Source organism: Falco cherrug, chromosome 4, assembly GCF_023634085.1.
Source record: "Falco cherrug isolate bFalChe1 chromosome 4, bFalChe1.pri, whole genome shotgun sequence".
In the NCBI taxonomy this organism is placed as follows: Eukaryota; Metazoa; Chordata; class Aves; order Falconiformes; family Falconidae; genus Falco; species Falco cherrug.
This window is the reverse complement of record NC_073700.1, coordinates 67,001,061-67,024,779: the sequence shown is the minus strand read 5'-3', so window position 1 is coordinate 67,024,779 and position 23,719 is coordinate 67,001,061. Positions and strand designations below refer to the sequence as shown.

Below are 23,719 nucleotides of genomic sequence, written 5' to 3'. Positions count from 1 at the left end.
AACAGAATATACGTATAAAGCCACATAATTCTGTAAAGATAACTTGTGCTGAAATTCAACAAAGCATGTTATTTTTAGTAGTTGCAGATCATAAGTGGACATTTTACAGAGAAACCTACAAAAGTTAGTTGTACTTTCTGGTAGTAATTACCTCCCACAAATATGACTCACTCCTGCAGTTTAAATGCGATGGTTTAGTGTCCCAAAATCAACAGTTTTATAAATAAATCTCTGAATCACAGACTGAATGCCTGAAGTGTTTAAATATTTCTTACTGGCCTGGGAAGTACTTTGCTTTTAAGGCTTTTACTTCACAACAAATTCCCAGTGAGCAGTACTGATACTAAAAGGGAGCAAATGCCGACAAAATAGGAAGGCTGCGGTGGGCTCTTGTAGCAGAACAGCACTAACTAAGCATTCCCAGTCTTTCGTACTTGTGCGGGCGTGCAGCAGGATTGCCAAGTGACGCGGGACCCGAACGATTTTGCCGTTTCACAGCATCCTCTTCCGCGGAAAGCGCCCCGGGAGCCGGGCAGCCCTGGGCACGGCTTGCCGGGAGCGCCGGGCGGGCGCCGCCGCAGGCCTCCGGGGGCGGCCGGCAGGTCACCTCACCCCGCGGGGAAACGCCGGCCGCCGCGCTGCGGAGCGGTGTTAGGGGAAGGGGCCGCTCCTCAGAAGGCCAACTCACTGCAGGGCTACAGACGAGAATAATTTCACTTCCAGATCATTGGACTTTATGTAGTCAAAATTATAGTATTAATTATTTTTGAAGAGCACGACGTGCCCGGAGGTTTTTGCCCTGTCTGGGCGCGGGTGGCCGCCCCCGGCTTCCTGCCTGGCACAGGCGCTCCGGCGGGAGGGCCGCTGCCGCCGGCGGGGTGCGGGCACGGCCCCGCCGCCCGGGCACCCTCCGTCCCGGCCGCGGCAGCTCAGGGTCCCGTCCCGCTCCCCCTGGGCTCACCTCCCGCTGCGCAGCTACTCCCGCGGCCAGGCTGCCCGGAGCTATTGGGCGCGGGGAAACGTTGCCCGAGCCCCGCCGGCAGGGCTCCCGCTCCCGCTCCCGCCGCCCCTCTCGCCCCCGGCCGCCCCCCGCGGCTTGGCGAGAGGAGAGTTGAGGAGATTTGAGGAGAGGAGAGTTGAGGAGAGTTGAGGAGAGGAGAGTTGGAGAGGAGAGTTAGAGGAGAGGAGAGGAGAGTTGAGGAGAGGAGACTTGAGGAGAGGAGAGTTGGAGAGGAGAGGAGAGTTGGAGAGGAGAGCGAGAGGAGAGCGAGAGGAGAGCGAGAGGAGAGCGAGAGGAGAGTTGGAGAGGAGAGTTAGAGGAGAGTTGGAGAGGAGAGGAGAGGAGAGGAGAGGAGAGGAGAGGAGAGGAGAGGAGAGGAGAGGAGAGGAGAGGAGAGGAGAGGAGAGGAGAGGAGAGTTAAGGAGAGTTGAGGAGAGGAGAGTTGGAGAGGAGAGGAGAGGAGAGGAGAGTTAGAGGAGAGGAGAGGAGAGTTGGAGAGGAGAGTTAGAGGAGAGTGAGAGGAGAGTGAGAGGAGAGGAGAGGAGAGGAGAGTTGGAGAGGAGAGTTGGAGAGGAGAGTTGGAGAGGAGAGTTGGAGAGGAGAGTGAGAGGAGAGGAGAGGAGAGTTGGAGAGGAGAGTTAGAGGAGAGTGAGAGGAGAGGAGAGGAGAGGAGACTTGAGGAGAGGAGAGTTGGAGAGGAGAGGAGAGTTGGAGAGGAGAGTTAGAGGAGAGCGAGAGGAGAGTTAGAGGAGAGCGAGAGGAGAGCGAGAGGAGAGTGAGAGGAGAGGAGAGGAGAGTTGGAGAGGAGAGTTAGAGGAGAGTTGGAGAGGAGAGGAGAGGAGAGTGAGAGGAGAGGAGAGTTGGAGAGGAGAGTTAGAGGAGAGGAGAGGAGAGGAGAGTTGGAGAGGAGAGGAGAGTTGGAGAGGAGAATGAGAGGAGAGGAGAGTTAGAGGAGAGGAGAGTTAGAGGAGAGGAGAGGAGAGGAGAGGAGAGGAGAGGAGAGGAGAGGAGAGGAGAGTTGGAGAGGAGAGGAGAGTTGGAGAGGAGAGTTAGAGGAGAGGAGAGGAGAGGAGAGTTGGAGAGGAGAGTGAGAGGAGAGGAGAGGAGAGGAGAGTTGGAGAGGAGAGTGAGAGGAGAGGAGAGGAGAGTTGGAGAGGAGAGTTAGAGGAGAGGAGAGGAGAGTTGGAGAGGAGAGGAGAGGAGAGTTAGAGGAGAGGAGAGGAGAGTTAGAGGAGAGTGAGAGGAGAGGAGAGGAGAGTTAGAGGAGAGTGAGAGGAGAGGAGAGGAGAGTTAGAGAGGAGAGTTGGAGAGGAGAGTTAGAGGAGAGTTGAGGAGAGGAGAGTTGGAGAGGAGAGGAGAGTTGGAGAGGAGAGTTGGAGAGGAGAGTTAGAGGAGAGTTGAGAGGAGAGGAGAGGAGAGTTGGAGAGGAGAGTGAGAGGAGAGGAGAGGAGAGTTGGAGAGGAGAGTTGGAGAGGAGAGTTAGAGGAGAGGAGAGGAGAGTTGAGGAGAGTTGAGGAGAGGAGAGTTGGAGAGGAGAGGAGAGTTAGAGGAGAGTTAGAGGAGAGTTAGAGGAGAGGAGAGGAGAGTTGGAGAGGAGAGTGGGAGGAGAGTGAGAGGAGAGGAGAGGAGAGGAGAGTTGGAGAGGAGAGTTAGAGGAGAGGAGAGGAGAGGAGAGGAGAGGAGAGGAACTAAAAAAAAAAGAGTAATTTTACCTGTAGAGCTTTACCCAAAGGAAAGTAAGCTCTCCCAGAAAAAGCATGATTTTTTGTTGTGTCCTTGTGGGGATTCTTCTAATTTTGCTGCACATTAAACTCAGATTTTCCCCAGACAGAAAGGGAAAAAAAAAAACCCCACCAACAACCCAAAGCAATCACTCCCCTAGCTGATACTGCTATACCAGCGTGGCTTCTTTGACTAGAGGTGACCTAAATAACACTAATCTGATCAGATAGAAAAGCAGAAATATTTATACATATACACATATAAAAAGTCCTGATTTACACAGTTATGTTTTCAAAAAACACTCAGAAGACAAGAAATGCAGATATGCAGTTTGAAACCTATAAACCTTCTATCTTTAATTACAAACTGTCAGTTAAAATCACTACTGAATCTGGGATTGCCAGTGAGAAGTTAGATATTGTAAGTCACATGCAGTCCTTTTTAATTTAATTAGAGAAAGAAATTAAAGCGAAAAAGGAAAAAGCAAGAGAACAGAAAGCTAAAGAAGTAGGAGCTGAATAAAAGAGAGAAGGAAAGGAGCAGGGACATTGTGGATGTCATCCTCTAGTAATAAATAAAGATTTCTAAAAAGTTCAAGCACAGACTCTGCAGCCTTATCTTGGTTTCTGAGTCGCGGTGTGATCTACAAAACAGCCCACTTATGACTAAACGCATTCACCTTTTGGCTGACTCATCCTCAGACATTTGCCTTTCTCCTTTATTTATATTTCAGCTCCTGTAAAATCTCTACCGCTTCATCAAGCCCACCTTTGCGGGACACGTGGATCACTCCACTCAGAGACCGGCTGTACTGGCCCCTTAAAGCAGCACATCCCCCACCTGTGAGTTTTTAAAATATTTTATTGGGAACTAGATGGGGAATTTATGTTCTCTCAGCTTACCTCCAGCAATTGGCAAGTCTGGTAACTTTGTCAGGCTTAGTTATACCCATTTACATTTATTTTATCTAGAAATACATGTTCCCCTGATATTATGCAGGCAAAGATTAGAACAAAGCACATCTTTACATGTATTGTGATGCTCCATTTTTGATGACTGTGCACAATATCATTTAATCAATTGCATACATGCCTTACAGTGATTCCCTGTGAGCTGCAGACTCTGTGTGCTGCCAGCTACTGCAACACTGGCTTTCCACAAGCGACCAGCCCTGGTGCAGTGGGCAGGTACATGCTGTCTAAGATTATCTGAATTCATAGGATCACAGAATCATAGAATCACTTAGGTCGGAAAAGACCTTTGAGATCATCAAGTCCAGTCATTAACTCAGGACTGTTGTGCCCATCACTAAATCATGTCACTGAGCACCGCATCTATGCGTGGGGGTATTTTTTGATTGATCCTACTTAAAAAAGAGCAAGGCCTCCTGATTTTCCTACTTAGAGTTTTACATGATTATTTTACATAAAATACCAGTCCCTTGAGGAAAACGAATAGATAATAATGAGGATAAGGTGGCATCAACAATAGAGCATTTTTTGTTTTTCTGAAAGAGTCAGAAAGGGGCAGTGAGATAACAGAAATGAGCTGAAACTTAAAAGAAGAAAGTGTGAGATCAAGAGCTTCAGCTAACAACAAGAATGAAACAGAAACAGCAGAGGAGGGAGATGAGCATGAACACACTGGCTGATCACAGGATTACCGCAGCCTGCCAGTCAGCGCGGTCCTGAGAAACTGCAAATGTGATCATAGGATGGAAAACATGATCACAGGATACAAAAAAGTGTTGGTAGAGCATAGGAAGAATTCCGGCCCTTGTCCAAGGCATTGGCAACACCTCTTCTGACATCTTTTGAGTCACTGGGTCGCTAGCATTCAGAAAAGACATTCAAATTGGGATAGGTGCAGAGGAAGGCTACAAGGTTAAGTGGTTTATTTTATGAATAAACTACCTTATGAGACTAAAAGAAGCTGCTAAATAAAGCCAGAGGGGAGATATGATTGCTGCCTTTAAATCTCTCTTGTTGATGTTATTGATGTTAAAGGTAAAAAAAAGGGCACAGATCTAGAAACACAGTAGCGATGAAACACATCTGCAGAACTAAATGGGTTTGAAAACCCACAGTGGCTTTTCTGAACAATGCCTGAGAGCTGCGCAGGCACACCAGCCTTCCCAGAGCGACGTCAGAGATCTCAGACTGGGCGCAGACAGGCCCAGTTATCTGGGTCTAGTGACAGAGCACGAGGCAGAAAGAGCTGGCAGATCACTGGTGTCTGCTGCACCCGAGCTGCCAACCTACCCCTGCCTATTCCTACCCCTCAGTCAGCCTCACAAAGAGTCTGAAGCCATGGGGGTGCTGTAATCGCCTACCAATGCTGCCCATTTACTGCTGAGTCCCTCTCCCAGATGGAAGCAGGTTTCTCCTAAATAGCCTAGGGAAAGACTCATCCATCCTCTCTTGCATCACAAGTCTACGAGGTGGAGGTAAAGGGTGCCTAAAATATGAATACACCAAGGCTTAGCCCTTCAAGGAACAGAGCTCAGGTACAGTCTCCCCTGCTGCTCTGGCAGAGTGCAGCTGCTCTGCCATCCCCTCCCAGAACAAGTGAGCTGCTAAAGGTTACGTGCCTCGGTCGGGGACAGCGAGTTCCTGCACAGGTTGTGCCCTAGGCGTAACCGCAGCACAGCACCCTCCGTCCTCACCCGTTCTCACCTCCCTGCAGCGAGGCCAGGCATAACTGGGTTCCTATTTTTGCTCTTGCTACAGAATGCCTGAAAAGGAAGAAATTTTTCTTCACAGTGAAAAGAGGTTTGAAAGATAAGAAATGCTCCCGGAGTCGACTGAGCTCGGTGACTCTTGTGGTATGCTCCCTATACGTGTTCAGACACTTTGTGTAGATACTCCAAGTCTTTCCCCTGGTGTATCTGCCTCTCCAGTGCACTGGTCTTCTGCTTGGGATCACAACTGTGAAATGCTTCAAGTGGTGAGTGTGCTGTCCCAGCTCTGGCTGCAGTGACAGGGGACAGCTATGTAACCAACGGAGGCAGGAGGCTGGCACATCCCCCTGAGAATGCATTCTGAAGCAGTGAAGAAAATGGAGTCTGATTAATGCATCCGCAGTGCAAAAAATGGGCAGCGATTGTCCTTTGTTTCCCCATTTGTGACTTTGCAATGTGGATTGATTACAGCCGTCTGAACTCAGCAGATTTCCTCCCTGCGAACAGTGGGGAACATTGATGCTCTATTTCCAAAGAATTTCTGGGAAGCCTGTTGCACATACGTATCAACAACTACTTGCTTAGATGTTTTTTATTTAATAGGGTTTTGAAAAGCATATGGAGAAAATTTCTGCTGTGGTGCATTTAACTTAGAAAAGTGCCGTGCCTAGAGGAATAAGCTCTTAGGAGTTAACAATGCTTTTGTATCTGGGTAAAACGTACTGGTGTAGGGATGTGTGTTTGGACTCTCGTCTTACTGAAACCTCTGGGGCCTGTGGCTGAATTGTACCTTGCTGGAGAGATCAGCCTCCATGTAGGCAAGGCTCTGTGTAGAATTTGTGTTTGCTAAAAGTTTTTGCTTAAGGCCTTGAGTTTTATAACATTTTTTTATAACGTTTGCTCTTTGGAACAATATCTACAATATGTTCATTTTCCTTTTACTCCAAGCTCCAGCAATCACCGTGAATTGGCATTACATAACACAGCACATCTGGCCTGGAAAAGGACAGTTCAAATGTTCTATATTTGGGTTGCGATCATTATTTTAATGTAGGTCTAGTGAGGGGATTTGAAGATAGATAATGTCTCTAAAATTTGAAAAATTCTACCGTGTCCTTTTATGATATTTGTTTTAACTGACCTTTCTTTATTTCCAGATGACAGGAGAAACCCTTCAGAGCTGACACACAGGAGCAATACAGAGTACAAGCAAGGTGTATCTAGAGTCTGCAGGGACCCTATATATCCTGCTAATGCTTATACAAGTGGGAATTGCAGCCCTTGGACCCCACAGCATTCAGTTACACTTGAATTTCTGATTATTCACTCCCTTACAAATAGTTTTTGAATCTCCTAGTAGCAAGCCTGAACACACAAAAGGCAGGTCACTGCTATTCAGACTTCTATTTCAAAATAAGCCAGCATCTGATGCAATTCACTTTAAATAGTACATCCTCAAATCATTGTTTTAAAAGCTTCCTTAAAAGTTGTTAAGGGACTTTTCTGTTTCCCTATTGAAATTTAAAGTGGTCTTTTCAGCAAGGAAGAAACTATTCAGGGTCCAAAATCTAAAAAGTCTTTACACAGACAGTTAACCAAAATAAAGTTAAATATACCTGTAAAGCCTCTGCAGGAACTGGACTCTGCTAAGCATAAAAGAGAAGGTATAAAATCTGACTATGCTGTCCAAAAGCACAGAGCAAATAAAAAAATTGAGACCATTTAATAACTTATCTCAATGTTATCAAGTTGCAAGCACATAAAGTACTCATTTCTCAGCCAGCAGGTTTTTCAGGTAGGAGGCAAACCTTCAGGATAATTCCAAACAGGTCTCACCAGTTATTTAAAAATGCACATTCATTATTTGTAGCTGAAGTATTTATCTGTTTCACTTTCAATGAAACTCACGTTTGAAAATTTTATAGGCTTAAAAAGCATCATTCAGTCTGGTTAAAGAGTTTACTTTTGCTATGCAGACTGAAAAATACAGTGCACTCATGATACAGCAGGTAAACATAAAGGACAAATGCATACATGCTGTGTGTAAGGCAACAGATCTCACATTGGGAAACAAGAGGGGGAACTGAAAGAGAAAAGACTGGGAAGCAGGCAGAAGAGGAAAGGAGACAAGAATAAGCACTAGCAACCTGAGTCAACATTAACAAGAAAAGACTCCCTGAAGGGAAGAGGTCCCTTTCTCATGACTTCTCTGTTTATTGATTCAAATGGAAGAAGATAGATAACACATTGCAGACCTGTTTTCTAATTAGCAAACAAACTGAAAACTAGAATTAAAACATCTGATTTAAAGAATGCATGAAAAGCTGCCTTACTGTTTTGACTGTGCCCTGTTTAGTCTGCTTTAAACTTTTTAGAAGCTCCATATCAAAGGTTATGGAACAGATGGAAAAAAACAACGCCAGCATATTTTTTCCCCTTATGCTAAATGATAGGACATGTAGTAGGTAGATACCATACAAGCGGTAGACAAAACCCTGATGTAGCTTCTAAAATTTGTAAACACCATACACATTGCACTTTTTAATTACTGAAAATCAGTATTATATCTTTAGTCTGAACCACACACCCCCAAACAAAATTTCCTAGATGATTTTATGATGCAGCAATGTGTTGAACTTACACATCAAAAAAGTCCCAGTTCACGTTGTTTATTCTTCTATATCTTACAGAGGAAGGATGCTTTCAGCATGCTGTAAATAATGTCATTAACCTTAACATGGTCTTCAACATGGTCTTGAAGCTCTGCAATGTCCCTGGTCATGATCACAGCTTGCAGCAATCACGACTGAGATGCATACGTATTCCCGCCGGATCTTCTAGGTCCCACGAAGCTACAGAATGTATGTGTTCGCATTGATCCCACGCTCAAGCTCACTTCAGGAAAAGCTGCTCAGGCTTGCTGTAAGCCTGCAGTTAAACGGAAGAAGATGCATAACCCCTCTATGGCCTGACCCCCATCAGCCCCTCAGGGAGTCCGGGCAATGATGGCATTAGCCCATCAGCCAGGCTGCTTGACGTTCGGTGCACACTACACCCAGCTCTAAGAGCCGTTCCCAAACCAGGAGCAATGTGTCTTGTTTAAAACCTGGTGGTTTGTGAACTTATCTCCAAATACTCCCTCAGGAAAACAGTGAAGTGTCAAACCCTAATATCTTAAATTATTGACATACCAAATACCCTGCAAAGGAAAACAAACACATTTGCTCTCTTATGGTGAAAACAAAAGATTGGTGCTGCTTCTGTAAATAATAGCAAGGCTGTTTTTTTACCAGTAATAATGCAGTTTCTACACCTTTTCATTTCTTAGATTTTATGGATGACAGCAAAAAGCTAAAAGGGGGAAGATGCATGGGCAATGAAGAGAAGAAGGGATTTTTGCTTTGGTAGAGCACTGAGGAAGCTTCAGAACAAAAGCCTGTGACTGTGGCGCATCAATGATACCCTGATTGGTAGCAATGGGTTGGATATTAAACCCAGACTTAATGGAGAATGGTGCTAAGACATAGTGCTATATACAGGTAATGTCAATCAATCTCCACTGATCGAGATCCCAAAATTATGTCATCCGTGCACATTGTTGATATTTTTATTAACATGGTTAAAAATGTCAGTATCCAAAGAGCATTTGGTAATGCCTTCTAGAAAAACACCTAGGAAGAAGTCAGTGAGTCACAGGGTCATGTTTTTGGTTTTACAGTGATGCTAAAGATAAAATTCATTTATAAGAGAGAGAATAAAGTCTACACTTTGAAGGTTTGTCTATATCAGGGAATTTTACTGGTAAAACAGGAAAGAAAAATGACTTTATACATTTCATCAGCTAAGCCCCACTGAAGTTAAAATTGCTGGGAGGTTAAATATGTACATATTTCTGCTGCCTTTCAGCATTTTACTGGTGGATCAATCAAGTGTTCCTCAGTGAGCTAATTCTGTCCCTGCTTTGGAGCATGCTCAAAGTAGATGGAATTTTTTTTTGCACATCCATGTGCTAAATTTGAACAAATTTCTCCTGCTTATGTATCAGCCAAGATTTTCCACAGAAAGCTGAAAAGACATCCCAACAAGGGGGTGACTTACTCGCCAAATTTTAAGCAAGGAGTTTAGAGCTTCTCTATATGGTCAAAGGAACGTATCTTTGCTTAACTGCTTTATAGATACTGATGAACAATTTGATGAACTTCTCACTCTTTCTCTACTGCATCCCTCTAAAAAAGTCAGATTGCAGGGGATACCCAGAAAAGGAAACTCTTGCCTAATCAGTTAAAATTTAAACCAACCAACAGCTGAAACTATAGGCAACTGAAACCTGCCTCTTATAATGGAAATGTCAGATATCCTTAATTACAGGTCACCACCAGTTCTGCCTGCAACAGAGTAATTTTATTTTATCCATAGAAATGAATGGAGTTTAGGGGGAAAAAATATTCCACCTATTAAATCCAAAATCCAGGCTGCTCCTTCACTACTGCTCTGCTTTGGGCCAGCCGAGCAGCTACAAAATTCCCACTCCACTTGTTTGCTGTGGTTACACAGTCCTGTGTTATTTCCACTATCTCACACACAGAGCCAGAAGAACTTGGAAGATGAAAAGACTTCTGCTTTCAAATATTTTCCTTTTAAAAGCAGAAAGCTAAGTGTAATTCTATTAATGCATTATTATTTCGGAGGGACTGCTGAAGTCAGGAAATTCCAAGTCAATGCTATATTATATTCATTGTGCAGATGTACCACTTTCTGTTCCTCTTTTCCTTGTTAAATATAACCTGTTGTGGCGTATTTTTTATTACAGAATGTGCAGTGGGACAATTTCTGCAGCAATGCTGGAATTGCCACCCAGGGGAGATTAGTTACATCTGAAAGTGGATGGACAAAAACAAAGTGTAAAAAATGGCTGAAAGCAAGGTAGCATGTGCCAGGTGAAGATCATACTCCATTGGACTTTTACTTCGATAGGTTCAAGGCACTGCTCACTTTCAAAGAATATTCTGGGAAATCTTCCTGATGTCCCACTACAGGTAGCTTTGTTATTTTTTTGTAACACTGTATCAAACATTCATACTCAGAATTCTGGGGATGATTACTATTTCAGATACGTGGAAATTCTCTTGTTCTTTATCTGTGCTTCACTATTTTGGAGCACTTCATTCTAAACCACTTAGGAATATGAAGTAAGGATATTTAAAATGAGAGAAACAAAACAGCACCACCACCACTACCACCACCCCAAAAAAAACCAAACCAGAAAACCCCCAAACCAAACCAAATCACCCTCCAAAACTTAAAAAACCAAACCTGAACAAAACACAACCCCAGAATTCTCAAGCCACTGCCACTGACTTAAAGACCAGCCTTTACTTCCCAGACACAGGTCATCATCCTGCTTCAAGGCTCTTCCTAAATGAGGATTCTTAATTACTGGCTGATGCCTTAGGAGCTCTTCCAACCTCATCCTGCTTCTTTGTTTTGCTGAATCAGGCACAGATGGGTGCTGTCCCCGGGCTGCTCAGAGGGGTGGCAGAGGGGAGCCCTGGGGAGCGCGGGAGCATAGGTGGGCAGGGGCTGACGTAGGCCCCTCCATGCCCTGATCCGCTCTTGAAGCTGTTGGCTGCCAAATGCAAATCAGAAGTTTTCAGAAACCTCTGGTTTATGGCTTCTCTAACCAAGCAGGAATTAAACACTACAAGGCAGCTCCTGTGCTTGCCATTTCAAGGCTCTTTTTAGGCAGCAGTTTGCTGAAAAAGTACTTTTGCTGGACTTTCTCCCCAAAGCATACTTCTGCTTCTCCTGTTGTTCCTTCTCTTCACCCTTTCACAAGCAGCTTTGCAGGCTGTATGCCAGTGACACCCACTTCCACCCATCCCTCCTTCCATCTGCACAGCCAACTCCGGACAATATGGCCCACCGTTATGTTTTGGGTGATGGATTTCAGCTGTGTCACTCCAAGAAAGGACCAATAACCGCTTTTTACTTTTTACTGCCCGTAGATAAATGAAGGGTAACTATAGGCTGATTACCCTCCACAAGTTGCATTGACACACTCATGATATAAATTGTTACAATATACTAAATACACTAAAAAAATTATCAGATGCCATGTACATCAATCTATGCAGGGAGAAATGGACACTAAGCACCAGCAGCTGTGTGCACAAAAGATACAGCACTGATGCTGGCAAATTTCATAGTAATGCCCATTATAGACAGCTCTGTAGGGACTTGCTACTGATTAACTGATCATCCCAAAATCTCTCTGCAATAGGATCAGATGAAATCAACAGGAGTAAAGCTGGATATGGCCTGCAATTGCAGTTCTCGGGTCCTGTGGGTCATGGGTCTCTCCTTGTATGTTTCCTGGATATTCAAAAGAAGCAGCTATGAGAGCACTGCAGCCCTCCTGTTTCCTTCCATAACTTCCTCAGATCCTCAGCTGCAATTAGGACTCCCAAGGGAGAATTTGTATTCACTTAATGCTGACTTGACTCAGCAGAATATGGTGAGGCACCGGCCAAAAACCTCCCTGTATTCATTTCAAAGAGCGCTGCTTTCCGGGGACAGCCTCCTCTGTCTCTTCTTTAAGTGCCTTCTGCAGATTCCCACTCTGAGAACAGTTGGATAAGCAGTGCTGTCAGGTGAGGAGGAAAAATGCTCCAAGTGACGGATGTGCTGCCAGCAAGCAGACAACTTGTCAGATGGACTCTGTTTAGGAAACACGTGGTTAGAGCTTGACAGAGCAGCACCGAAAATTTAATAATGGAAAATGATAACAAGAAGATTACCTTCAGACTTGTGGAATGTGATCTAATTCCTAATGGGAGAGGCACAGAGACAACCCTGACACTCTTCAATGTGTATCTTAACCCCAAGATGTCTTAACATGTATCATAATCAACATAGCTTCGTCTTTGTGTGGTTTATTATTATAATTATATTTAAGTGTCATTATTATTATTAAATCACTGCTTATTATTTTCTGCATGACACTAAGCCAGTAATTTCTTAAACTCTTTGATTCTCTTTAGACCGGAAGGTTATACTCAGCATCCAACGGAGAAGTGTAGCTTTCTTCTGACACTGCTTTGCATCCTGCTTCAGTATGTTCTGAGTAAATATGGCAACCTGAAATATTCTAATACTGGAATGATGTTTTTCTTGTAAAAGGATCTCAGATGATCAGATAATAGAAGAGAGGTCTCTTACACTGAAATGAATAGTAACTTAAAAATTGGAGATTACTAGTCCCTAAAATCAACTGGCATCTTCTAATGGGAAAGACAGAAGAACGACTCCTATATCTTCATCCTGAAACTTAGATTCTTAGGCTCCAGATAAATGCCCTGATACTAATTATTATGTTTTCTTTTTGAGATCATATCTGGAGGTAGGAAGGGCTCTGCACAGTCTGGTGATGGATTGCAGTCCAAAGAGCACTGAATCATCCTGAGGAAGCATGAGTGTTCCCATGACTTCAGGAAGTGATGGATCCCTCCAATGAAACAGCATGCTTACCTTTCATAAACTCTCTAGGAAAATACAGGGAAAGCCATATGGCATCTCCTAAAATTAGATATCACTTAACATAGTACCTAATTGCAAGGCCACAGAGCCTACATCTGTTGGAACTGGGCGTAGCATGAAATGTCAAGTGCAGATTTAGATCCAAGTAGGACTGCAAAAGGGAAATGAAGTGCTTTTGACATTCTTTTAGCTGAGGAAGAAAGAGCTTCCTGATGAGTTTGTTGAGATTCTGATGGGGAAGAGCAAAAGGTTTGGAGAAATCTGAACCTTTTCCCAGCAGGAAAGTGGAATAAAAAGTACTTGGAGCTTTTCTGTTACCTACTCCCCCGTGCTCCTCTCCTGCAGAGATGCAGAGATGCAGACCCCTAGCTGGTAGTTATCATTATAGCAGATGCTGTTGGAACAAGAAAGTCCAAATGAATCCTCAAACACTCTTCTTGCTTAAGGAATTTCCCATGTTGTGATTCTTCAAAGTTTCTCAAAGCATTTGGAAAATGAACTCTGATGAATGAAACGTGTCTGACAGGATGTATGACTTCCCATATATTGCGTGTCATGTAAGTCAAAATTAAATGTAAGCATCTGTCTAGAACTGCCTTACATGCAAATTCCAAGACTGTCTTCAGACTGGGGTTTGCATGAGTAGGATTTGGGAACTATTTTAAACATGGAGGAAAGATATATTAATACATTGCTGAGCTACACATCTTCTTAAGGTGCAGGAAGAGATGGGGTAATGTAGCTCTATGACTGAAAAGGGAAGCATTAATATTTCCATTCTGTAATGTTGTCATCCATGCTGGTTATAGCTGAGAGCAGCTGAAAACAGCATTGATCATATAACTAGAAATGGTAACCTCTTCAGCCACTTCAAATAAATGGGAGAAAGACTGAGTCTGCAGCTGCTGGTCCAGCATAGTACTTTTAATTTGAACTACCGCTGGTTTTGCTTTGCTAATACACAGGGATTTGAACAGCAGCCTCAGCTGTGGTGGTAGTAATCTCTTGGGGAGGGATGGGGCAGGCAGATGTGGGTATAACCAAGGGATCACGAATCTAGGCCAAGCCCATGACTTTGTGACCTTCCTAATCTTCAAAAACAGCTTTATGCATGTGTGTGTATATACAAACAGATTGATGTAGTAACAGATATACACCATAAATGTTATCTAAAATTGTTATGCATATTTTTTAATATTCTGAAAGGTAAGAAAAGCTAGTGAAGAAAGGCATCCTGAGCTCTTGTGCAGTAGGACATGAGAGACAGCATCGAGTAGCAAGCAAGGAAAAGAACACACAGATGAACTTACCTTAAATATTTCCATTTCAGTTTAACCATGGATTTTGCTCTGGTACATTTGATGATCCCTGGCTGGCTGGATACTCTGTCCAGTATTTTTTTCTATGCATGAAGAATGGCCTGTTTGCTAAGTCTGGCATTTCAGTCTAGGTAGACACAGCAATAGACAGGTCTGTCTGTTTGCTTTCTTTTCTTCAGTCTTGCCCAAGTCAACAGAAAGGGTTATCCATCACTATATCCCTGGAAAAAACAGCACATAAACTGTTTGCTTAGGATTCGTATCAGTATGCATCAGTTTGAGGGAAATGGAGACCCCAGCAATGCATATGTCCTTAAAATGCAGTTTCAGAGGCTGTAAAACTAATGTAGTACATTACTATTCAGGAGAAAATGTGATTTAGTCTGACTCAGATTAAGACTAGATTGTAGTTAAAATGTCTTGAAAGAGACTCTGAAAAATAGTTGTGCATAAGCTACCTTTCTTAGGGGAAATTAACAGTACTTGCAAGCATAATTTTTCAGACCTTCCAGAATAAATATTTAAGCAAGCAACAATGTTAAGACAAAAACATCTTGGAGCCTATAAATACTATTAAGGAGCAGAGCAGTCCTTATGAAGCAATCACCAACTAAAGATAAAGTATTCTAAGATGAAGCATGCAAGTAAGTATAGTCCTGGATTCATGGTGAAGAACGCTATTGTAGTGAGGAGCTTTTCCATTTTGCAAATTAAACCTACATCTAAAATTAGCAATGAAACCCATGAAGTTCTTGATGTTATTTAGAATAAATGGCATGGCACCAAAACACTTCTATTAATAACAATTAAGAAAATTTCTTCTGTCCTCTTGTTCAAGGTGCTACAACAATGAATCCAAATACAAGCACACCTGCAGGAACAAATTTGGAGGTTTGGGATGATACATCTTCGCAGAATAAGATTTTCACAGTTATCCTCTCTATGCTAAGCCTACACAAATATTTTATAAACATCTGGCTGGATTACAAATAAATGAAAAAAAGCAATTTTCTTTCACGCCATAACAAATGCTTTTGTTGCCTTTGGTGTTGTGTGATATATGGTACATTATGCAGGAACCAGAGAGCTGGTAACAGCCTTATTAAGGTATCTAAAGGTACTTGGCAAAAAAGACACCAGTTCCAGGTGAGGCAACAGATTTTAGGACTTTTCATCCAACAAAACTGGGAGTAAAAATTTGAGCAGAGAGATGAAGTCATCTCTGTAAACCCCCAAAACCTTACGACAGGAAAGCATATGTCACTGACTGGATTGATGTCAAGAGTAAGAGATGGGGTGGGATTCATCTCACTTAACTTTAGATGCTTGTGAGGTATACCACGCTCTGCTGACTAGATCCCTGCTAACTACAAAGGCCGTCTGGAGGGACTAGCCCAGAAGTAAAACTTCACATAAGGCAGCTAAGTCCCATGCATGGTCACCTACTACAGGTACTGAACATGAATTAGTCATTGCTTGCAAGAAATCAACTGCTTCAATGAATGCCTACCAACAGCTACTGAAATAGGCAATGAATCTTTTAAATAGAAATTAAATCACCTGAACCACTCAAATTTTAGTTTTATTACTTTGGATAGCTTTTGTATTTGCAAAACAGTGGTCAGACAAAATCCTGCAGGCATCTAAATCCAAAAAAAGCTCTCCATTACTGCTTTCAGCTTCTAGCTAATCCTAGTTATTCAGGATTTTTCAGTTAAATTCTCCATGCATGTGAAAATCTGCTTCTGGTCATTCCTACAACTGCCTAGCTCTTCACTCTACCTAAACACCTGCAGATCTTCAAGCTCAGCTTTTCTCTACCTCGCTGCTCTGCAGAAATTGATTTGGGCTATTCAGAACACACCCTGCATGCATGAAATGTTGGGTGTAATCCATCTTTAATATGAAATGCCAGTAGTCACTGAGTTCCTCCAGGATATTGAAAACTAAGGTTTGATTCTGTCCTCAAACGAATCTGAATCATCATCATTCACCAATGATGCCAATTCACCTTCCTAAAGACAACAATTCAGGTGGTCTTCATCTGCACTGAGGAATGCTTTTTGTTTCTATAAATTACGTAAAATAGTCATTGAACTAGAGAAAGATAACCTAACAGCCAGAACATTTATCTAAGTAGTGAGAGGAGCAGAGTATTTCAGTCCTTCTCTTAAGATGACACCCGAGTTCTTGTCCTTCTTCCAGTACTTGCACAGTTAGTCAGCATCAGTAAGAGAACATGAGAGTTCTTCAGAATATCTAAAGCCCAGTGATTTAGGGTACTGCTCACCATGGACATCTCTGTTCAAACCTCTCCAGTAAGAAGAGGGAACCTAATAAAAGGGAATTTTCAAATCACTTCGTTCATGAAAACCCCTGGACCACCTCCTCTGCTTGTAAACGAATGCTTGCTCTAACCCAAGCTTTTAATACTTGGGTAAAAAAAGACATTTTCTACTTGATCTCACATAAAATCTTTTTAGGCTTTTATTTCCACCAGGGAAAAAAGAAAGGTTTATTGTTTCGATGGATCCAAACTAGGCTTGCCTTGTTTTACCTTGAAACCAAAAATTCCTGATATGCATAGCCTTACATGAGAATCATAGTCTCTTTCCAATTCTTTATCAACACATGATCATTCTTGCACTGAACTGCTGTTCCCTCCTCCAGTAAACTAAACTCAGATTTAATTACACTAGATTTTACACAGCTCTGTAGTGCCAACAGATCTGGTCTGTGCATCTGAGTTTCAAAGATACTACTGCCCATTTTAATACCATATGTTTGTATCTACCAGACAGACCCTTAACTTGCCAAATTGGGGAATCAGACCAGTTATGCTGAATACACCAAAGCTTCTGTTCACATCTCAGAAGATAACCATTACAGTATCTGTGTTTTTCCTCATGGCATCAACTGATGACTTGTTGAGGTTTCTTAAGCAAAATTGGATTTTTAATTGTATTTGTTGGTTTGTTTTCATAGACTTACATACTCCTTTTTCTGGCTTGCTTTGTTAATTTTGTATATCCAGAAGACACACTGCAAGCTCCAAAACTATAGCAGCTCCAAAACAACAGCTTTCCTTCATGTATTAACAAACATTTCCTGCAGAAGTATTATGCACTTTGCAGTGAGAAAAAAACAAGACAAACGAGAAATAACAAATTAATAACATCTAACATTAGAATGTGTTCCAGCAATTAAGAACCCCAAATATAAATGAGAATATGCAATGAAATAATTAAGAAATCAATGTTAAGTTGGACTTTAAAGAGCTGAGTGAGCCAGCTGCACAGATATCATAACAAAGAGAATAGCTCCAAATGAGATCCAAATGAGCAATCGCACACAACTGTGACAGCAAACAGCAAGAGGGCTGAGGAGTAGAACTAAATCAGAAACAGAATGTAAGTTACAGAAGGAAACAAACATGAACCATATGGGAAAATATTCACAATACATTAGTGTTTAATTAGATAATATAATGCATAAAAACACTTATGAAGAGTCATCATAAACAAAGATGAATGGAAAACGTGCTACTAATAAAACTGGGTAATCTAACTGCACTACAACTGTAATTTGATCAGTCAGAAGTTCAGGTGTAATTTAAAACAAAAATTAGTACTTTGATATTGCATTTTGCTACTGTATCTAACAGTACAAAATAAAGTATTGAAGTAGACGTTCTCAACTGAGGCTCCAGGTACTTTGAAAACAAACAAAAAAATCACAACTGTTCACAACCCAATGCTTGTACCTGAATTTGCATTCCAATTCCATTTTGAACACACAAGATTTGCCTTTTGGATGAAGAATATGGAATGACCTTTTCAAATATTTTCCTTCTCTAAAATAATTTTTTGCATGTGTGAAGGCTCTGAAACAGAGATCACATCTAAAGTTAAAATTCACATAAGAATTGAATTGTAGGTCTTCGTTATGTTTTTGTACATGTACTTTATACAGCATAACACCCTGACACAGTCATCAGCACGTTAACTGCTTTCAAGAGAAAAACAATATGCAACAAGCAGGGCAAAAGGAGAGCAAACAAAATGGTTTAGAAGGCCTTTGTGATCTTCACAAACACCTTTTCTTAACAAGGAAGATTTTTGAAAAGTCAATTGCATACATGCAAATCATTATAGCTGTATATAGCTATGTACACATTGACGCTGTATGGCGGTTTACATCCTTATACTTAAATCTTTCAAGCAGGTACAGCCTTCTCAAGTCATGAATGACATGACAATTTATTAGAAATCATAGCTTCAACATACACAGTAAAGTACAAAACCAGAAAAAAAAATATAAGCTGAGAAAAGTAAAAAAAGGATAATTTATCCTGATAAATATTTACAAACTCCACTCTAAGCGAATGTGCAAATTTCAAGTGGCTTTACCATTTTTTGAGACTGTATAACATCCCAGGGTACACCTTCAAAACTTATTAGATTCATTTGGAAGCACAAATAGAAATTGAAAGACCATCTGCAAGGGCACTAAAACAGTATGTTGATATCTCTAAAATCCACATTTTATTCAAGATTAGTTCCTCAGCTAGCTGCAGTCAGGCTGTGTATTTCTGGGTCATTGTTCTCCTAGTAAATCTTTCAACTACAATTTCTACAGAGAAGAAAAGGCACATTTTTTAAAAAAATAAATCATAAATTGAAAAGTAAATTTTAGGAACTGACATTCCAAGAAAATACACAGAAGTGAAAACAAAGTTTCATTAATGGAAATCAGGAAAAAAAAAAATCTCCACAAACCAGAAATTAAAGAAGAAACAATTCACTGACTCATTTTCCACTGTAATACTAAATTCATTCAACTAAATGAACACCATTAAATCTAGAATACTCACGACAGGTTGTGAAACTTCATTTCATAAAGATGAATAAGGAGTAGGCATACAAACAGACAACTGATTGCTTTTATTTAATAATACGTACTCCAGAGATCATAAACCATAACACGACATACATGACTATTTTTAAATGGCAAAAACCATCTGTAATAATCATTAGCTGGTTTCCAAGCATCCATACTCCAGTTTGACTACTGAAGTATTTTAATTCCTGTCTTCAGACAATGGGAATAAATTTCAAAAAAGGTGAAATACAGCAGCTATGCAATCTGACGTGACAGCTACATCACACCTAGACAGGTTGCCTAAATTCCCACACAAATTATGTCACTGGAGGCAAACTAATTGTTATGGATGACCACAGTCTTAGAATTCCTCCTTTAAAGAAACATATTCTTAAGCCTGCCACATTTAGGAAGATGCAGAAAATATACTGCTTTGCTGAGATTTTGCAAATTAATACATTAATTCCTGCATCCTTGACTGAAAAGTCAGATTGAAAGCTGTGCACCATAAAGAAAAACAGGAGTTTTCATTCTTGCAGCACTAACCAGTTTAAATTACATACACAATGTGCTCATGTATTGCAGAACACTACAAAGATAGCAGGAATTTTAACTAGTGGGTTTGCATCCAGGATTAGACTGTGTTGGGTCAAAACATGTTGACAGTGGCTGCATCCTTAATTGTGATGCTTTTTAGCACAGTAAATAATGGGAACTTTGTGTACAAAGATATGAAGTGCTCAGTTGCTTGGATTAAACATATCAAAGTTTAAAAAAACAAAACCCCAAAAAGCAACCCACCCACATATCTATTTACAAGTTGTGAATTAGACACTTTCACAATGAATAGTGATTGGAATAATCAATAATTTAACGCAAAACACCATCCTCTGCTTTTTTAGTTTCTAGACCTACTTGGTATCAAAGATAACACATACAAAGATTGTTTTGGTTTTCTCCTCTCATTTATCAAAACTATAGCAGTGTAGAGCTAGCAATGCTCCTGCCGGTTTCAGTTCTGCTCTTCAGAAACTAATGGGCAGCAAGAGTTGTCACTGGTTTCTCCCAGCTGCTTGGAAATCTCAAGAGACTAATGCTCAAACAGACACTATGGCTATTTGAAAAAGAGCTATAACAAACACTAGGAGACTGCTTCTCTCCTCATTTTGTTAGGAAACATAAATTGCCCAAAACAGACAAGAATTCTTATGCAGAGCTAAAAAGTGACAAAACTCAATGAAAATAAACTACTTGAAAGGTGCTTAAACAGGGGCCTGGAATTCTGAGGGGGCACGCAGGGGAATGCTGTTACAACTCTACAGATATTATTACAGCTATGGGGTTTTTTATTTATGCAACTACCTTCTTAAATATGACAGACTTTAAGGAACTAAAACCAGCATCAAAATCTGTATGTGACTTCTGGTTAAATTAATCCACAGAATGATAAAAACATTCAAAAATTCCAAAACACCATTAGCCTTCATTTGCAAGCACTTGCATGACCACAGGTATTCTGCACAAAAAGCTGACAAGCAAGGATGTTGAACTACTAAAGCAGGACAAAAATGAGATTCTGCCTTAATCTTTGCAATTCTCACTTATGAGGGAAGGCTGAGAGAGCTGGGCCGGTTTAGCCTGCAGAAGAGGAAGACTGAGAGGGGATGTTAACAATGCATGCAAATATCTTCAGGGTGAGTGTCAAGAGGATGGGGCCAGGCTCTTTTCAGTCAGGACAAGGGGCAATGGGCACAAATGGCAACACGGGGAGTTCCATCTGAGTATGGGGAGGAACTTGTTTAGCTTGAGGGTGACGGGGCACTGAACAGGCTGCCCAGAGAGGCTGTGGGGTCTCCTTCTCTGGAGACATTCAAAACCTGCCTGGACACGACTCTGCGCAACCTGCTCTAGGTGAACCTGCTTTAGCAGGGGGTTGGACTAGATCATCTCCAGGGGTCCCTTCCAACCCTGACCATTCCGTGATTCTGTAATTCACTCACTCAGAATTTTGCAGATGTTTCATTTTTATCTTGTCGTTGGTTTCACATTGTGCTTCTTGGCTACCCTTGTACTAGGGGTTTGGAACTCCCAGCTAATGCCGAATCTAATGCTTTTAAATGGCTTCTGTTCTTCCATCAAACACTTTGTACTGTTTGATTTGTTACCCTTTAACAACTCCCAGGTAGACCCTCATTAAATAGTTGAGGTCAGCAGCCATTGCACACTGGATAAAGATATGTATCTAAACCCTATGTATGTATCTACACCTAGATTTACAAATTTTTTGAGATTAGACAAATGATTTGTAACCTGTAAAGAAGGGCAACAACTGTTTCCATGCGAGTACCCAAATCCACGACTCATGTAAGTTTCTGAGAGTACGATTAATTTTGAAAAAAAATGCCTCTAGGTCTTTACCAAACTTTACCAAATCCATTTTAGCCCTATACTTGTTTTGTTTTGTAAGCATTTCTGATTGTAGTGACTTCTGGGAAGCTTCAGATAAAAGATACTTTTACTGACTGCCAGGGTTCAGTATCCATGAGATGAGGCAGTATGTTACAGTGTGTGAACACACACCTTGGGGAAACAGTGTAGAATACCTAAAGGCCTCAAATTCAGTAGCTTATCAAGTACTTATAAAAAGTACCCATTAACATAAACACTGTCACTGAAACTTAGTTGGATAAAAGAATTGGCCAGAAGCGCAGAACTGTAAATAAAGAATAAAAAGAATAAGGAGAGAAAAAAAGGAATTAGGCCTAGAAAGAAATGGAAACTTTATTTTTATTGCCTGAGAAGCAGCAGTAAATAAATAGAATGAGTGTTTGATGGTAATGTTTTAATTTTTAATACATTACATATTTTATTAAGCCCAAAGGAGATTATTTATTAATTACCTGTGAAAAACCTTCCCTTTCTATTTTTTTAGGGCGCTGAACTTTATACCTCTTCCCCTCTTCATAGAAATGGGAAGTACAGTTAAGGAAAGCCCAAGAATGACAGATTTCACATGCAGCGTCAACAGCACGACTCTCGCCCGGCTGTTGTCTCTTGATGGGGCCTGCAAGGCGAGATTACAGTCACGGTCTGAGCCCGCCGCTTCCAACACCCCTGCACGGCGCGCCCCCTGCCCGGGCCGGGTTACGGTAAGGGCGGCGGGGAGCTGGCTGCGCGGCGCGGGGGGGACAGGACCCTGCGGCGGTGCCAGCCCCACCACTGCTCCAGCGCCGGAGGCGGGTGCCCGGCGTGGGGGCGAGGGAAGCCGGGCGGGCACAGGGCCGGCCCCGCCAGGCCCGGCCGCCCGCGCTGCACCTGGGGGCGGCGGCCGACGCGTTGCGCCCTGCAGGCCGCGGGAGGGAGGCACCTGGCAGCAGGGCGGGAAGCAGGCGGCGAGCCGGTGCCTCGACGCGGCGGTGGCGGGGCGGGAAGGGCTCCCCCGCGGGCCGCGCCGACGGCGGGGATCCCCCTTCGCTTCCCCGGGGATCGGCGCCCCCCCGCCCCCCTCCCCCGCGGCCCCCGCCCCCTCAGCCCAGCCCAGCCCGCCCCGCCCCGCGGGGATCCCCCCCGCTGCCGCCGGCAGAGGACCGGGGGGCCGCACCCCGCGGCGGGTCGGGGGTCCCCGGGGCGAGACCGCAGCCGCCCCGCGAGCCTCCCCCGGCCGCGGCCGCCGCTGCCGGTACCTGCGGCCGCAACTTTTCCCCCGCCGCCGTTCAAACGTCCTGCCGTAAAGCGCCCGTCTCCCCTGGCAACAAGGTTCCGGCCGAGCACTAGGTGTAGGAAGGTGATGTAAAAGTAAAACCACCCAGTGTCGTAAACCAGGTCCGGGGGGGAGGGGAGGGGAGGGAGGGGGGAGGGCGGGGGAGGAGGTGACTGGAGCATTTAGACACAAGCGAGAGGATCATGGCGGATGGCCCCAGGTGTAAGCGCAGGAAGCAGGCGAACCCGAGGCGCAATAACGGTCAGTCAGCCCGCGGGGCAGCGGCCCGGCTGCGCTGGGGCGGCGGCGGGGCCGGGGCGGGGGCCGGGCAGAGCCGTCCCGAGCGCGGAGGGGGGAGGTCGGGCGGGCGCGAAAGTAATTCCCCCTCCGCTCCTCGCCGGGAGCCCGGCTCCCTCCGCACCGTTATATCCGCTACCTGGTGCCTCCCTCGCCTCGCTGCCTGCCTCCCTCCTCCGCCTAGCGGTGCCTCCGCACTCCGCCGCCTGTCCGGGACCGTTACACGCTGCCTTCCCCCACACGCCCCGCGACCGCCCCGCCGCCGCTGCGGGGAGCGGGCTCAGGGGGCCCCCCCGGCCGCGCCGCCGCCCTCCGGCCCGGGCGGGGACGCCGAGCCTCGCGGGGAGCGGCGGGGGAGCCTCCGTCGCCCGCCCGGCCCCGTCAGACCCAACTCCGAAACTTATTACCTGCGCGCCCCGGCGGAGCGGAGCGGGGCCTCCCCGCCCGCCCGCCCCGGCCCCGCGGGCGGGATCGCCCCGCCGCCCGCCTAGGAGCGCCTCTCCGCCGCCCGCCGGAGTTCCCCTCGTTCGCCCGGCAGCGGGCCGGCTACTCGCTCCCGGCCGGCGCCGCGGGGCGGGTCGGCG

General features: G+C 43.8%; 1 protein-coding gene and 1 long non-coding RNA gene across 4 annotated transcripts in view; one reads left to right on the top strand and one right to left on the bottom strand.

Moving 5' to 3' along the window:
• Positions 1-23,536, bottom strand: LOC106631375 (uncharacterized). 2 transcript variants are annotated; one of them, XR_008732223.1, is made up of 6 exons: positions 23,275-23,536; positions 22,822-22,908; positions 22,039-22,202; positions 14,249-14,478; positions 2,713-12,119; positions 1-695 (listed from the first exon to the last, which is right to left on the bottom strand). It is a non-coding gene; the product is annotated as an uncharacterized LOC106631375 (long non-coding RNA). The 2 variants fall into 2 exon arrangements; XR_008732222.1 differs by lacking the exon at positions 23,275-23,536 and having other exon boundaries at positions 22,822-22,975.
• The window catches only part of ZEB1 (zinc finger E-box binding homeobox 1), a 127,056-nt gene continuing 125,494 nt past the window's right edge, over positions 22,158-23,719 (top strand). Inside the window, exon 1 of one of the 2 annotated variants that reach the window (XM_055710117.1) lies at positions 22,158-22,287. Coding sequence is in view for 1 of the 2 variants with exons in the window: in XM_055710116.1 (XP_055566091.1) it covers positions 23,042-23,099 (58 nt within the window). In the remaining variant the exon portion in view is untranslated. Of the gene's footprint in view, positions 22,288-22,977; positions 23,100-23,719 lie in introns of those variants that run through there. The other variant, XM_055710116.1, reaches the window with a different exon arrangement.